The sequence below is a fragment of the Electrophorus electricus genome, chromosome 10 (genome assembly GCF_041902795.1).
Source record: "Electrophorus electricus isolate QZ-2024a chromosome 10, ASM4190279v1, whole genome shotgun sequence".
Taxonomy (NCBI): domain Eukaryota; kingdom Metazoa; phylum Chordata; class Actinopteri; order Gymnotiformes; family Gymnotidae; genus Electrophorus; species Electrophorus electricus.
In genome coordinates this window covers 30,597,127-30,614,103 of record NC_137506.1, presented here as the reverse complement: position 1 = coordinate 30,614,103, position 16,977 = coordinate 30,597,127, and the positions used below count along the sequence as shown (strand labels likewise).

The window sequence follows — 16,977 nt, the reverse complement described above, 5'->3', positions numbered from 1 at the left end:
TTAACCATTTGAACTCTTACATCAAATCTCCTCTTACTGCTCGATGCTTTGTTCATTGACACTTTCAATTTGATTGTTTTTTTCCTTCTTCTTTAGTCATAAACCACACAGAAAACCCCAACTCTTTCTATCACTGTGCACTCTCAATGAGTTGTTCCATGATACACATTTCCTGAATGTTTTTCATCTCTTCCTGGCTCTTATGTAGATCCAGATCACCCAAATTTCGATCATAACTGAATCCAGCAAGTTAAAAGAAACCTCATGATTGATCATGCCCTTTCCAGATCTTTTGCATAAGGTCTCAGTCCAGACTTTTTTTTTTTTACATCAGTGGAAAACTACTACTACTTCCTGTTTCAAGTATGTAGCAAACTCTGCTGTTTACTAGAACAGAAACAGTGAGCGAAACCTATTATCATATTCCTGGAAGGCAGTGTTTGTTTCCACTGCATTCTGAACATGAAAATGGACTGAGCTTAGGCTACTTGTAATTTCCCAATTAAAGCTCTAGTCAAACAAAAGTAAAATTTCAATTCATCCTCAAGTGTTTTGTGGATTATGGTGCATTTTTTGTTTGTTTTAAGCAAATATGCATGTGCTCTGATGTGTTAGAAACATTCAGAAACATTAACTCTAAAAATGACAATCTGACAAATCTGTAATAGTTTTTTGTTGTTGTTGTTGTTTTTTTAATGTAACCAGTTAATCATGGAAAATGAACAAACAAACTTGAGAAACTTTGGAACACCATGTAAGAGGCTGTCTGAATGCTCCCCCAGCTACACACGGCTGAACAGGTTGCTGCAAGGAACAATTACTGAGAGGAAAAACCAACTGGCTTTATGCCAACAACACGACAAAAGCAAAAATAATAAACATCACTGTATTCTAGCATAAGGCCAAAGCTTCTTAGTTAGTGTGGACAGAAGGAAATATGTAGCCGACTGCTTAGATACTTTATGAAAAAAAAAGTAAAAATATTTAAAGATGAGTAACTGAGGTTTACCAGTGTTTCTGAACTGCCTGCATTTCACAGTAGTACGGCACAGAACACGCATTCTACCACGCTTTTCACTTGATGAACAAACAACTCCTATATTAAGTTCAACATATTCCAGCACTGACACAGTAAAATTAAATCACTTTCCTTAAGAGCAAATTCAGTGTGGGATTTAGTGTTGAAAAATGTAACCAAACCCACAACGTTATACTGTATTTCTTCAGACACATGCACACTCCCACACGTTACGCTCACCGTAACACACATCGACTGTCGCGCTTCAGGTCATCACAGCAAACACAACAGCAATCTCTGAACTACAAAACCACCAATCCCTCCTTTTCATCTTAACATCAGCGAGCAACCACACCAGATGACGAGAGAAAGGAAAACAACCCCACATAAACTTTAATATATATGAAATCATCTTTCCATAATAGTGGAGGGAAGTAAAGACACAATAAGATCTAAAATGAAGAAAACAAAAACAGGAAAAAGAGAGAGAAAAAAAAGGTTCGACCACTTCCTCTTCAGAGAAACACCCATTTGACAACTAGGAAAAAACTTGTTTAAAAAAAGGATTTGCACCTGATCTAGTATGAAAACCCTGTAATAAATTATTTCAACCTAGAATAACATTGCTGTAAATGGATGTCTCTACTAAACACAGCTCTAAGTAAATTATGAGGAAGAAAGGGTCTTCAAAACAAGACTTCTAGTTAAAAACAAACAAAACCACCAACCAAAAACAAACAAAAAACAAACCCCAAACTCTGGTTGCTCAAGAAGACACGAGTACTATTCTTTCACACCTCTAAACAGCCCAGGTGAAAAGCCTCTCTGAATCCATGCCATACTAAGTAGAGAAGCATGTGTGTTGTTAGCTGGGGGGCAGCAGCACCAACTCTTCCAGGCCTGTCCCAAAGTTTGTACAGCATTTTCCACAGTTCTTTAGACTCTTCACCTTTATTTGGTCATTGAATCTCAGAGCTGCACAGTACTGTGCATGATCAGACAAGCAGGAAGAGAAGGATTCGGAAAGAGCCGTGTTATCCATTACCTGTATGTATCTTTTTCTGAAAAACGGCAGAGGCATAGTATGACAGATTAGCAGAGTTGCACGCTCAGCCAGTCTTCAGATAAAGAGACACGAGTACAGCGTTAATAGAAAAAGAGGAAAGATAAAATGCTTTGACAGGCATGGTCAGCAAATACTAGCAAATCCAGTGAACGGGAGGGATTCAATCTAAAAGAAAAGAACCTTTGGATGCCAAAAGCCTCAAATCACATCCAAGTAGGCTGGCAAGTAACTGGTAAAAGCCTACTCTGAACGTTACTTTTTTGAAAAGATGTTAACAGTCTTCTAGTTTCAGCGGACAAACCACTGCTTCAAATTAAAAAAAAAAAAAAGTAAGAAAATCAAAATCTTGCAAATCCTCCGTATTGAAAAGATGGCACCAGGAGCTGCCAGTAGCTGACCCACTGCCTCTCAGATGACAGCTGCTGGTATACAACGCATCCACAAATGAATGAACAGGGAAAGCACTCCTGTCCCGAGGTGCAGATCAGAACTTCCCAATATGGGATAAAAGAGTTATTTGGGTTAAATGGGTGGTCAAAGCCCCTCGAGGCCCTTTAGGAGTCCATTGTACTGTCCTCCTCTGCGTGCTTCTGCATGTGAGCATGCACTGCCTATAAAGACAGGAGCAAGACAACTTGTTTAGGGGGTGAATTCAGAATGATTGTATCTAAAAAAAAAAAAGCCCTTTGGCATATGTTTTATTATTACATTATTATGATTTATTAAAACATGCCACTGTTAACCTGATGCATATATGAGGTTGCTAAGAGGACAGGTGGCTTTTTCTGAAAAGTCTGATTGGTGTACTAAAAATGAGGCGTCCTCCATAAATCCCCCTTAGGGGGGTCTAGGGGGGCTGTGCTCGTACCTGCTTGGAGCTGCGGGAGGTGAAGAAGGTGTCACAGGTCCTCCATCGGCACTTCAGTGTCTTCTGCGTGGGGTTTGTGTGGTCATTGAGCAGGTGTTGCTGCAGGTGCTCCGAGACGCCGAAGATCAGCGAGCAGCCGTGCCACTGCAGGAGATGCGTGACATCGCACGTCAGTGACAACACGGATAATTGGCAAACACGCCAGCACTCATCAGGAACACATTGCAGCCTCAGCAACGCGACCTCACACATCAACAGCATGCCACCACAACTCGATCCCACGACCACACACACATCAGCGCTTAGCCCAGTTACTGTGCACTAAGTGGCAGCGTCTTACCCAGCAGCGGTAGTTCTGCATCAGGTTCAGTCGGACAGCCCGCACGCTCCCGTTATAACATCCTGTGTAAATCTACAGTGCAGTAAATCATGTTAAATCAAGGACAAATCAGGCTTATAGAGGCTTCATTGGCAGTCATAGTGCATCATTACTCATAACTCAAGATGTTAATATAAATGTACACATTACAACTTATAACCACCAGATATACCTATTATAATACTACTACTACTATTATTATTTAAATCAACAGGGTTTCTGATGTTTTTCAAGTCACCCAGTGAAGCAATATGCATTTCTGAATAAGTGCATAAAAGCTGAAAGAGTGTGCTATAACACAGACTGTGCTATACTCACCATGCTCTTATGGATGACCATACACATCACCATGTCTGAATGTCCACCATACACCTGCAACCTGTCATGAGACTGTTGGCAGCACCAAAAACGTAGTCAATGCTGTGCAAAGGCATGCTTAAGAATGATCAAAACCCACCGGAATGCTTGAAGATCAATACGATCCGTAACACCACAGCCGACTCAGAGATTCTTACATGTAGTTCATACACGCGGACAAGTTTGTCCAGGCACGCTGTAACCATCACCTTCCCCAGTATGGCCACCACAGTGACAGCATGGCTATGGCCCTTATAGATCCGTACCAGCTCTCCTGTCTGCAGGACACACACACACACACCAGCGACAATGAAAGCAATTGCCCAACAGCACATGCCAGGCACAGTTCCTCACAAATATTCATCTATGATAGTGAAAGAGCCACAACTGCTCTTTCCCCTAAAAATAGACTCACGTGTATATTGTGTGCATGGACAGACTGGTCACTGGACCCACTGAATACGAGATCATTCACCACCTGGAAACAGGAAATGCAGAAAAAAAAAGGAAGAGATTTTTTATTTTTTTTATATAACCCTTGTCAGCTTGTCATCACAAACTTAGTTCTATGAATTTTCAAATGTGACTACTTAATGAAATCTCCTGGGAAAAAAACTTATACAATGGCATTATGTAGTTCCATACAAATGTATCATACCAAAGCATAATAATACCTCATACAAATGTGTAACACTCTGGGAACCGAATGTCAGAGTGTCATAGGAATACATAACACAGCATGGTACAGTTATGTAAGCTTGTTGCATGTGAAGGCTGGAAGACACGTACCCTCATGCACAGCACGGTCTTGGTGTGTCCTTCGAGCGTGCGGAGCAACAGGCCGCTCCTTGCATCCCTCACGCTGATGGTGCTGTCGTAGGAGCCGACGAGGAGCACGCGGCGCGCCCCTTCCTGTGCAGTGGCCAGGCAGCTGACCGCCCGTGGCCCGTGGCACTCAAACATGTCCAGCTGCTTATTGGTCTGTGTGAAGGATGGGGGTACAGGACATGCATGATGTGTGTGTCAGCATGGCAGGACAAGCAGAGCAGAGGGTATACGATGGGGAGACGATAGAGAGGGACACCCTCTCTACACAGTTCTCATTAGACTGTGACGTAACCTTTGCTTTTGATGCTTGCAAAAAAACAGAAATAGACGCTGGGTTGCGTCCAAGTTTACCTTGAGACTGAAGGTGACCACGCAGCCGTTGGCCAGGCCGGCGTACAGCACTTTCCAGCGGCTGTGGAGGCAGAGCACACGGTCGGGGAGGGTAAGCTGCTGCACGCACTCCCGTGTCTGCGGGACAAACGATGGCACGGTCAAGAGAGCGTTTAGAGGCTACAAGCTCAGAGTACACGCTCAGGCTAAAGGGACAATCTCTGCGAGGCAAAACGGTGAGGGAACATGAGAAGCAAAGATTGGTTGGGGGGGGGGGGGGGGGGTCAGAGCACAACCTTGATGTTGTAGCAGCGGATGGTCTGGTCGCTGGATCCAGAGTAGAGGCGTTGCTGCAGGCCTGGCCCAGAAGATACCAGCAGGCAGTTCACCTTGCTGCTGTGGCCCTCAAACACGGCCATGCACTTGCGGTTCTGTAGAACACGGGACGACAACACAACAATCACTGAACGGTGACATCCGATGGGGACTCTGAGCTGGTGAAAGGACCGCTGCATCTCCACCCCACACCCCCGCCCCCAAGCAGGAGTTCAGCTCACCGTCAGGTTGAAGGCCCGCACAGTTCGGTCTCCTGAGCAGGTGAACAGCAGGCCATTATGGATTTGCATGCCGTTCACTGCCTCCTGGTGACCCTCAAACGACCCCTCGGTGGGCACCTCCTCCTCACCTAGATCTGACGACGTGTCTGATGAAACACACCACAGACACACCACATGAGCACACAGAGCATACGTGTCCTCCATGAAACCCATCTCAATCATTCTTGAGGCACACAGAACAAAGGTTTTGGCTCAGTGGACAGCCCCGTTGATGAGCGCCTGGGACAGTCTTCACAGGGGCCTCATCCATCAGTCTACCTTTCCACTGGACCTGGTATGACAGTTGCAAGCTTGTCACATGACATCCTCATAAAGACCCGAGGGTCTCCGCAGAGAAAAGCATGCTGTGGTACACGGTGCAATACGCTACAAATTCCTCAATGTTATCACAGCACTGCTGTTAGAAGGTCAAATGAAATGGTGCTCCGGCTAGGAAACGTCAAGACTCTAAGAATACCTTGCCCTTAAAAAGCAATTTGGGTGGTGAACTATTTTAATCTACTAAAAGTGCTAGTATTCTAATTTGGGCTCTGCAAGACTGCCTCAGTTAGACCTGTTTAAGAAAGGACCAAATATAGCTAAACACATACCACTTCCTTATTTCTGTTGGTTTGAGCACAGCCTTGCCCCATACAGTTACAATAAATGAGTCAATGTGGACCATGAGCATCTGCAGTCAATCATAAAAAAAAAAAACCCAAAAAAACAACAAAACTCTGGATGACCAAAAGAAATTAGGAAATCTAGGAAACGTTCTTGAAGGTTAAATGTGTTCCACATCTACAGAGTTAAACCTGCACGCCCCTGGAAATATGAAGTACCTACCCGAGGATGCCTTGTACTCCTTCACAGCTTCTAAGGCTAACGTCTTCTCACTACAAACGCAAAAACACAAACATCAAATATTTTAAGGACAAGAACCAATCACACCCTAGGACAATGGAAGAGCCTTTCACAGTACAGCCAAATGTTTTAGAAATAAGGGCTGTTGTAGAAAACAAAAAAAATGTAGTTATTATTTACTGATTTCTGATACCTCATGCAATTTAGATTTAAAAGTGGAGGTGGACACAAGTGCCTCAACACAGCATAAAAAGGGAGACGTCATTACCCATAAAACCTTAGCCAAGCACCACAAAAATTGCTGCCTACCTTTGACAGCTCTGGGCTGTACTGCTGGCATCCATTTCGCTGGTGGAGGTGACCTCATTGCAGGCAAGCCTCTGGGCTTCTGTCTTCTCAGCTGCACACTCCTTGGAGACTTCAGGAGGGCCTGGGTCCTCCTCCGCGACTCCCTCGTCAGTTTCCGAGGAGTCCAGGTTAACCACCTCAGTTGGCATGGCTTGTGGGAGCTCCACCATTTCCAGCTCTGAGGAGTCCGAGTTCCGAGCTTCCTTGCCAGCTGGGGCCATTTCTGATTCTTTCATCTCCATAGGCTCTGGAGCGCCTGCCACCTCCATGATTTCATCCATTTCCTCAGTAGCAGGAGGCGAGGGGCAGGAGCCGCTGGGCCTCCGGCGGGGGCGGAGTTTCCGGACGGGCCGCGGTGCCTGGTCGGCGTCCAGCTCCGAGTCACTGGCGTCGGGCTGCTCGTTACCCTGGGCCTTCCTCAGGACTCTCTTCTTCTTCAGCTTCCTCACGCGTTTTCCAGCCTTGGGGTCCTGGACGGTTGGGGGTGGGGAAGGCTTGGGGGAGAGCGAGTTGAGAAGCGGGCTTACTGCGACAGGGGGTGGGGAAGGGCCCAGCACTGACTCTTGAGAGGCCCTGCGAGTCCGCTGGGTAGGGGACAGCTTTACTCCGTGATCCAGAGGAGGCATGCTCAAAGGTAAACCTGTTCCATCTTGAGCACTGTCCTTATCTTTGTGACAAACTTTCACCACAAGGCTGTTAGAACCTGCAGAAAACACAAAGTGCTCTTATTTGTTACCAATATAAAATTAAATGAACTGGTCTTACTGTACACCTTGCTTGTAAGTGCCATTTGACCCACTACAAGGAAGCTTTGTCAACAACCACAACAGCTTGTTATTCAAAATTAATAAATTCTGGAATAGATACATTTTTTTTTTTAAATTCTCTCTACCATTAATAAACTTCTACACCCACCTGGCCTTCACCCACTACCCTTGAACTTTGAACCTGGCTCCTTCCTTAGTTTTTTCAATACAAAATATACAATATTCAGCAGCAGCTTCATTCTGTTACTACACCGCCCCTCCCTCACTGTCGGCCTCTCCCTCCTGCTCTCACCACTGATCACCAACATTGTTAATCATCTGTAACGACTGGAACTGTTCAATCCTTTTTCAGATAGACTGCCATTAGCCCTACCCTTAAGAAATCTGGCAACTTAAGGAATTTTTGTTCAATTTCCATCCACAATAAGAACACGTTGTGACCCAAATTCAATCCTATCTTGACACAGCCTCCTTGATTCTTTTCAACCTGGTTTTCACTCGTTCCACCAGTCATCTCCTCTGTGCTGCTGACTCACAACTTCTTCTCATAACTCTTACTCTCCTTGAATGCAACTCACCATTTGACACCATTTCCCATTTGTTTCTCCAGGAAAGACTGTCTGCTATAGGAATCACAGGCACTGTACTAAACTGGATCACTTCACTTCATATAACAAACGTAATTCATCTTCCTTAAGTCACTGGTCTTCTCCCAGTGTTCCCCAGGGCTCAGTTCTGCGACCTCTTCCATTCTTCTTCCTTTTGTTGGGTGTATTGATGAGATGCCACATCATCGGTTTTCACTGTTACACTGATGATATGCAGCTCTATATCTTCAGTAGCCCCTCTGTAAATGAACCTCCCTCCAATCTCTGTCAAACATAATTAGCGTAATGCTGAAATTTTACTCCTTGGTATTAAATATACATTTGCCAAGATCTCTACCCCTTACATTACCATATCTAACATAACAGTTCCCCCTCGCCTCTTGATCCCACCTTTTCATCTCGAGACTTTGCCCCTCACTCTCCCAACACAGTACAGAAATACTTGTTCCTGCTCTGGTTACTTCCCAGCTCGACTACTGCTATTCCATCCTCGTCGGTATTCTCCCCAAGTTACTCAGGACGCCGCAGTTCTCGGAATTCAGCCGCCTGAAATCATCCTTCTATTCATCCGTTGACCATATCGGCCCGGGTCTCAAAAATCTTCACCGGCTCCCCCTAAAGGCTAGTTTAGACTAGTAGGATTCTCCCCCTCACCTTCAAGGTACTCCTTCCTATCCCACTCCATTCACCTGACCTCCTCCTCTGCTGGTCTTGTCATCACTCCCCCTTTGGGTCTCCTGCATGGCACCCTGCCTGAGTAACAATATCCCCCTACATTTAAGCCCTCTGAATTCACTACGACAGTTTAAAGTCCACCTGGGACTTTAAACTCATCTGTTCACTCATCTGTTCCCCTGGGCCTACTTATAGCCCCATTGTTCTGATTTTTTTAAAATTTTAATAAAAAAAAAAAAGTTCTGGTGTGTTGTCTGGTCTGCTGTATGATGCCTCCCTTTCCCATCTATAATTTGTCCACGAGTTTGTAGAAAGGTGTACTAAAATATATTATTGTCATTATCATTATTATAAGAAAAAGAATGAGAGAGAGAGCGTAAAGGGTTTACTTAAGCTGACAGCGCCCTCACCGGTCTCGGTGCCGACGGCTGCTCCCTGCTGTGGCGTGGTGCTGTGGGGGTCACGGAGGGGACTATCTGCGTGCTCTCGCCCCGGGGCGAGGGCTACAGGCGATGCACGTTCCTGTTTGATGACAACAGCGGTCGTGCTGGAGGCAGCCGGTGGTGATGGGAAGGGCGAGGAAGTGGCTAGACGACTGGGGTTCACAGCATTGTCAGGCACGGCCGTGGAGAGTGGCGCCGGAACTGGCTTCGCTGTCGGGTTCTCGTCACAGCTCCTGGTTCTCTGCAAAGACTCACCTACACCTACAAGGGAAGCGGAAAATTAATGTTGTTTTCAGAAACAAAACAAAACAGACAAAGAAATGTGTACCTTTAAAAACACAGAAGTGTGTACCTTGCAAACCTTGCAGGATTTCTATACGTTTGGTCCTTAAGGAACTCATCTCTGTGGTTACCTGGAAAGCAGTAACATGATTGTAAATAAGGTAAAACTAATAACGTGGAAAAAAGCAAACTAAATAAACCTCTTTCATTTTACTGCACGTAGGAATATGGTCTAACCTCCTGTTTGACCATTAGCAGGCGCTGCACTTCCATATAGGCTGCCTGCAGAGTGGAACGGGCCTGGATCAGACTGTTATCCAGCGTCTGCAGGGAGGCGTTCAGCTCCTCCTCACGCAGCGAGACAGCCAGAAGCTCGTCCAGCTCTGAGCACTCTGCGCAGCCCGCAGCACATCAGACACCACAACACTGAGGAAAGTCCCATCTAGACCTGAACGTCCTGCACCAGAAACCAGGCACACTTACCTTTTTTAGGCTTGATCTTCTGCCTCTTGTTCTTTCTTCCTGAATTAGGAATTTCTGGGGACACGATGTCCTAACAGAAAGAACAAGTAAATATCAAAACAATTATTTCTGGATTACTGAACCAGAAAGAATGATGACAATTACAGTTTTAGGAATGGGGATGTATAAATGATGTTTTTATGGTCTCCAGAAGTAATATTTTAAATCCAAACATTACATAACTCTTTATACTTTAAGAAAATAAATCCTATTACTTCATGCCAGACCCATTTAATTTTACGTTACCCCCAAATAATAAACATGTCATTTATCTCTGAAGACCTAACCCACATATTAGGGATGAGGACTGACGCTAAACCTAATTACATAATACGTCAGCATTCCATCATTACTACATCACGCCGTCATGAACAAGCTGCATTTCTCACCCCTGCAGCTCTTCGTTTCTTCCCTCCCGTCTGGCAGTCGTTCAGCTCAGTTCCCGATACGCAGCTACTGTCCCCGTCCGCAGGCTCTGGGTCCTGGGAAGGCCCTCTTGGCCCCGTCACCTCCGGGCACACACTAACCCGGGAAAGCCCTTCACGGTCATCTTCAAAGAGTGAAGGTCCGGGATGGGGAGTCGCGGACGAAGCGCTGACGAAGGATTCTCTCCTTGGTTCTTGAGTGCTATGGAGAGAACACGAGGCTGCCGCCCTGTTGTCGACCACGCCGCTCTCCGACATGCTGTGCTTGAGTCCACCGGAGTCCACCAGAGTCTCCCACTGGAAGCCCTCAAAAAGAGGGGCGTCATCCTCCTCCATTAGGGTCGGACCCTCTGGCCCGCTTGGCACCATCTCTATCCCAAACCTGCCCAAAGACGGAACAGCCGCGAGGTTATGTATGTTTTTCACTGAAGTCATGCCTGAAGACAAAGACGGAGCAAAGCGCATAGAGTGGCTTACCTTGGCAGGCCCTTGCCCTTCTCCTGCTTCTTACGGTGCACCTCCTGGTACACCTGGTCCCAGTTGACGCTCCTCCTGGAGGCGGAGGAGCTGATGATTTGCCGCAGCGTGGGCTTGAGGCCCGTCGCCTCCTTCTCGCCCTCACCCTTCCGCGTGCCGCTCACGTTACGGATGCGTCGGGCAATGTTCAGGTTGGGCTCCCGCACCACCGCCGCCTTGCCCTTGCCGCCGATGTGCCGGTTCAGGTCACGCTTGAGGCAGGCAGGCAGCGCCAGCTTACTCAGCGAGGGCACCGAACTTCCACCTGCCTGAGGCTGGCCTTCGCGCCCGGCCTCGCCGTCCGAGCTGGGGCCCTCGTCCGCAGCCTCACGATCTGGCACCAGGTCTTCGTCCCTTTCACCACACCCATCTTCGTCCTCCCGGTCCGCAGTGGAGGTGCTGACTTGCAAAGACTGCAGGGACAGGGTGGTGTCGGTTTTCGCTGTGAGAGCCCGCTGTGCGGCACTAACGTCCAGAGACTCCTTCCTTCTCCCACTGCGCTCATCTGACTTCATCCTACTCTCAGATCCTTTTTTTGATCTGTTCAACTTTGAATTCTGGGTCAGCTGGTCTTCACAGATATCCAGCTCAGTTTCCTCAGGGCAGTCTTCTGAGGCGGCCTGTCCCACCGTGCCCTGTCTGTCCAGGAGGGTCTCCTTTGCTTTGCGTAACATTTCCGATAGCAGCCGTTCCTGCTCTGGACCGCAAGATGCATTTTGTGAGGGCAGTGAGTCTGTGTGAGAATGGTTAGAAGCTTTCGAGCTGACAGAGTCCTGACTCGCCGCTCGACTAAGATTGGTCACTGAGCGTAGGTTGGCGGACACCCTTCTTTCAGAATGCTTTGTGGGCCTCTCTGCTTTTGATGCGGATGAAGATGATGAAGAAAAGGTCAGAGGCGTGGGTCTAAGAGCTTTCCCACCACTTTCACTGCTCTTACTGGAGCAGGTGTTCTGCTTTTGGTTCTGGTCCTCATCCTGCATATGTTCACAGGACCCATGCAGGTTCTTCCCCACATCAGAGTGGCTACTTGCACTCCAACATTTCTCCTTGCTGTGTTCAGGAGCTCCAGACTTCTCTGAGGGAGGCTGGGTATCATTTTGACCTGACGCATCTCCGAGCTTGGCTGGGGGATATGGCGCCCAGCGGCAGGACTTGTCCGGCTTGCTAACGCTGCTTTTGCTACGATCGTTCTCCCCACCAGCTGCTTTTTGGTTCTGGTTGCCCTTTTTCTGCCTTTCAATGCTGTGCTGTGGTTTCTGGCAGGGATGCATCTTAGGAGGCGCTGTATAGAGGTTTGGTGACGGCATCCTGTTGACCATGCCTTTGCCACGTGGCCAGAAGAAGTCACCATTTCTCTCATAGTGCCCTTGACTAGCATCCGTGCCAGGCCACCTCTGCTGTGGTGGGCAGATCCCATAGGCTCTGTGTCCCCAGTAGTTTCCGCGGTTGGGCAGGCTGCTTCCCCTGCCGTGGAAATGCCCCCATCTCTGCAGGTCGGGTGGTCCCTCTGCATGCCACGTGGCGCTCCTATTCTCCCAGCTGTTCCAACCGGGGGCTTCTCTGCCTCTGGGTGCATGGGGGAAGTTGGGGCAGGGCCGGCCCCAGGAGGCGCCTGCTTGGTGGGGCCATATTCTGGGACCCTGCCACTTCTCCTTCATCTCCTGCCAGTTCCTCATCGTTTCCTCCTCCTCTCTGGCCCTTTTTGACACAGCTTCCTCTTGTCTGAACGTGCATTAATTAAAACACGAGAACACAAAAAGGACAGAAAGCTGCAGGTTAAAGCTGGAAGCAGCTAGTAGGAACAAACTCTTGTGTGAATGGACTGTTTTGCTGCTGGAAACACGAGACCAGGGTCTGATGGATTGCTGAGGAGGGGGAGGACTTTAAGGGGCTGCACTGTGGGGTGAAGCTCGGCATGTGACGGGATGACAGCTGCCAGGCAGTTCTCACCTGACCATCACACCACTTGCTATACCACCACCACATTAGCAATTCAATACTCATCTCTCACTTACCCGTACAAAGATTTACAAGCTTGTAATATTACACCAGATGTTTCAACAACATTTCTCTTCAAAATATCAATCACCTAAATATGGTAGGAGTAGTCTGCTCTATCCTGCATGCTCTGGATAGCCAAGGCTGTAGAGGCTGCGTGTGGGGTGACATTTGTTGGTTATAGAGCTTTGTTGCATTGCAGATATTTAGTGACACAGCAGAATTGTGACCGTGGAGCTTTCCTTGCACTGCTGCAGATGAAGACCTCCGTTTCACATTGTCGCGTCATAATTTAGCAATAACATACAAATAACAAAATGATATAGCTTAGCATAGCATGACATAGCAAAACATGGTTTGTCTCACAGCGTTCCGTTCGGTGGCCGGGATGCCGTGTTGCCGTCAGGCTACAGCAAGCGGAGCGTGCAAAGTACATCATCACACAGAGTCAGTTTCGACGGACTATACAGGAGCTGCCAGAGCTGGCCGGTGGAAAGAGCAGGGTGTGTAGGGTGTGCGGGGTGAGCGGGGGAGGAGAGTACAGGGGTGAGCAGCTGAGGCCTCTTTAGGCTGACACATGATTCCAGCTTGCAGTCAGGTTTAATATAGAACTGACAGCATGGGGCTGAGGACACAGACTAACAGCGACTAAACGAGGCCTGTATGATTATTTTGAGTACTGAGCATTTGAATGTAAAGGTAACTGCAACATTGGTTTGGATTAAATTTGGGTAAAATTATTATGTATCAAAACTATCATACATTTTTACAATACATGTACAATACATGTCAGGTCAGACAAGGAAACACTAAGCACAAAGAGCAATTTTTCTACATGTATGATCACAAGAAAACAAGCAAAAATAATAAACAAATGTATCAAAATCTACACAGACTGCACATATGGCATCAAACACACACACACACACACACACACACACACACACACGCACACACACACACACACACACTCACCTGATAAGCTCCTTGCGTTTTTCAATGAGCTCCACCATGTCTTTGTCGAAGTACTCCTCATCCTGGTTGTCCTTGGAGGCCTGGCGGTCATGGGCCTCCACGCGCTGCTTGTGCAGCGTGCTGGAGATGTGGCTGGCGTACTCGGTAAGGCTGGCCACGGTCACGCCGCACGCCCGGCACTCGTGCCCGCTGTCCCTGGGGAGGAGAGGGGACATGGGTCGCTCGATGCTACCCACAGGCATGGCTGGCTGGGAGAGGGGGCCCGTCAAACAGGCGCAGTTCAACTGGGCCTCGGCTTTTGCTCCTCACAAAGGCTGGGAAAGACAGCCAGCCCTCGCTTCAAAGCGTACAGCAAAAAAAAAAAATGGAGAGAACAATTACTCCAATTCCAAAAATAATTAAAATAAACAAAAATTAACTAATAAGACAAAAAAAAAAAAAACCCTAAAACTTTAAATGATCAGGAGGCAAACCGACTTGTCAAGCATTAGAAATCAAAGTAAACAAATATATCCAACCAAATAGTAAAAGAATTCAAAAATAAAAACAGGTGGATCTTCCTGATCTTGGTGGAGGGGATTGAGGGTTTCATTTCAGGCCTGGAGAATCGCGGCATGGTGAGGCAGGTCTGGGGGCCAGTGAGCCTGCAGCATGGCAGCTTCACAAACGGCGCCCCCGCAGACGGCACATGACCAGAGTCCGGAGGCTGGAGCTCGGGGAGAGGCCCACGCCCTCTCTGCGGCAGCCGAGCCCTGCACCACGCTGTCCCGTTGGTGTCTCCTGTGCTCTGCGCCGAACGCCAGGCTGCCCGCCCACTTTGATGCATGCTGTCGCACTCTCACGCCCCTCCCTCTCTCTCCCTCCCTCCTCAGCTCTACAGAGCTCGATCGGGGTGGGTGTTTGTAACACAAGCTCCAGGCAGCTGCCTGCAGCAACCCTTCCCCTGGCCTGCGTTCCTTTCCTGAATGCCAGGCTCGTGAGCTGATTGACAGAGAACCCCAGCAGGCACTTGGACCATCTCTCCAAAAAAACTGTACCATCTGAAAACAGCTCTCAGGCACCATCAGCCTTAGTTTTTAGCTTCTTTTTTTTAATTAAAAGTTGTTCACCACACCACTAAGGATTCAAAAATCCTTCCCTATGATTTCCTTGCTCGGTGTGAGGAACATTTCGATCATAAATGACCACATATGCATTCAAAAACGGAACCAAAGTCGTGTTGCCTATGGCAGTATCTCTGAACAGGACATGTCTTGCTTCCCTGCACAGCTCATTCTCAATTTTCACATTCCTGGGGTCTATATAATTGTCACATGAGAAGCACAGCTGCTCTAAGCTGGCCTCACATGTTTCCAGTGTGCCTCATATATATATATATAAAAAGACACACACACACACCCCTGCTCTGGCAGATGCCTCAGGGTCTCTCTGAAGGCCCTAGCAGTCACGAGTCTGATAACACACTTCATCAGTCACCCCCAGCCACAACATGCACTTGGTCCACTGCCACATTTGTAGACAAAGAATGCAGAGAGAGCTGACAGATCGACAGCTGCACTTGTAACGTTCAACTATGAAAATAATACTGGACCAGTCTACACAAATTAAAAGGTATAACTTTACATTTGAATAATTATCTACACAACGCAACATCTTAGAATTGTGCAAATTAGGGTGGGCTAAGCAATGAATAAATGTTATTGACAGAAAAGCTTGGAAGAAGCCGGGTACTACAATGGTATATTTTTTATTACTCAGTGGTCTTGTGTGTGTGTGTATTTGTGTGTACCAGCACCATAAGTGTATATTAAAATGCAGTGCCGATCATCACTGTAGCTCTGAAAAAGGTTGAACACCACAAGCTACAGTGTACAAGACTGGTCATGCGATGGTTGCGAGTATAATAATGCGCAAGCAGTTACACACCGGCCTTTCAGATTCTCCAGTTCCCGATGATGTAACATACTTCTCATGTGCTCATCCATTTCCTGTGAATGAACACAAAGGACACCATTAACAGGAAGAGCTTAAATCAAGCAGCAGATAAAGACTGGAATTTGACAGGAGTCAAATAAAAGCCTAGACAATGCAGAAAATCTTTGGAATAAGCAAGAACTGGCTGCTGACAATAAGCAGAGCTGTGATGCTGGACCACCAATACTAAGACTAGAACTTGAAAGCTTAAAAAAGAAAAACAATATGCCAATCTGAATTATAGCTCGCTCTCCTCACAGGTCCCAAAATAGCTCAACAGAATGATGGTCTGATTGGGTGGGGAAAAAGGCACAGGGATCAGAAGTCAGCTTCACCTTTCTGGAGTTGTAGACAATTTCACACAGAATGCATGTCCTGGTTTTCCCCATGATGGATGATGGTACTGCTTTTCAGGTGAATACAGATCAACGGACCATATCTGAGGGAGAAAATAAATTGTTCATTACATGTACAAACACCTTAGCAAACACAGAGTATGGAGCACCAAGCAGCAGACATGGGTACCGTACTGGACGGACGATTTGAGAGTCACTGCAGCTTTTTTGTCGACTCATTTCCTACATTTCCTTTCAGAGAAACTGAGTAATGATGGTAATAGCACATGTTTTTGTAATGATTTAGTATCCCTATTTGAAAGAACTGATTTATTAACTCTAAAATAGGAGTCGCTACAAGCAAACATAATACTGAGGACATTCAAGGAAAAGAGGCCATCCTGGTTTATGTGTTTGCACAGTGACTATGGTGTCTTAAGTTATTTATCTGCCTATTTATACACCAGTACACATATACAGGGGTCAGCCAACTCCTGCACTAGAATACATGGCAGAAGCAGTGTAAGGCAGTGTAAGGGTTAGGCAAAACTCCAGCTCCTGTCCATATGAGGGGAAAAAGGTCAGTGTCCCAAGCTCCAGTACCATGGGAGTGTGTGTGCTCTGGTCACATAGCTAAATGCAGTCTGCTGAAGGTACAGGCCAGCGCAATGGAACTACCATCACTAAACAAGTCTAATGCTCCAGAGGCATGTTCTAGAAAACTCCTCGCACCTCAGGTCACACGGTGCCCGTTACAGCTCAAATAAAAATACCCAACCTTTGATATACCACGTGGTATCTGA

The 16,977-nt window shown here is 47.0% G+C and overlaps 1 protein-coding gene across 2 annotated transcripts; it reads right to left on the bottom strand.

Annotated features, from left to right (window-relative positions):
* Nucleotides 1–662: 662 nt before the first annotated feature.
* Nucleotides 663–16,249, bottom strand: znf106a (zinc finger protein 106a). 2 transcript variants are annotated; one of them, XM_027025491.3, is made up of 21 exons: nt 16,175–16,249; nt 15,792–15,853; nt 13,866–14,060; nt 10,854–12,614; nt 10,341–10,758; nt 9,913–9,982; nt 9,667–9,821; nt 9,500–9,560; nt 9,115–9,408; nt 6,616–7,357; nt 6,289–6,338; nt 5,404–5,549; nt 5,143–5,277; nt 4,868–4,984; nt 4,478–4,669; nt 4,104–4,166; nt 3,847–3,966; nt 3,650–3,721; nt 3,293–3,364; nt 2,953–3,096; nt 663–2,695 (listed from the first exon to the last, which is right to left on the bottom strand). In XM_027025491.3, the coding sequence occupies exons 1-21, from the start codon at nt 16,226–16,228 to the stop codon at nt 2,639–2,641; spliced, it is 4,980 nt and encodes a 1,659-aa protein (XP_026881292.2). In that variant the 5' UTR covers nt 16,229–16,249; the 3' UTR covers nt 663–2,638. The 2 variants fall into 2 exon arrangements, 1 of the variants encoding a protein (XP_026881292.2); XR_014125567.1 differs by lacking the exons at nt 663–2,695; nt 15,792–15,853; nt 16,175–16,249 and having other exon boundaries at nt 3,021–3,096; nt 3,650–3,710; nt 3,789–3,966; nt 13,866–14,742.
* Between the last annotated feature and the right edge of the window lie 728 nt (nt 16,250–16,977).

Excerpts from the sequence above, each read along its gene's own strand:
- znf106a (XM_027025491.3), bottom strand. The coding sequence starts at position 16,228 with ATGGGGAAAACCAGGACATGCATTCTGTGTGAAATTGTCTACAACTCC. Across the intron at positions 9,822-9,912 it reads GAAGATCAAGCCTAAAAAAG|AGTGCTCAGAGCTGGACGAG; the intron begins GTAAGTGTGCCT and ends CGGGCTGCGCAG. Across the intron at positions 7,358-9,114 it reads AGCCGTCGGCACCGAGACCG|GTTCTAACAGCCTTGTGGTG; the intron begins GTGAGGGCGCTG and ends TGTTTTCTGCAG.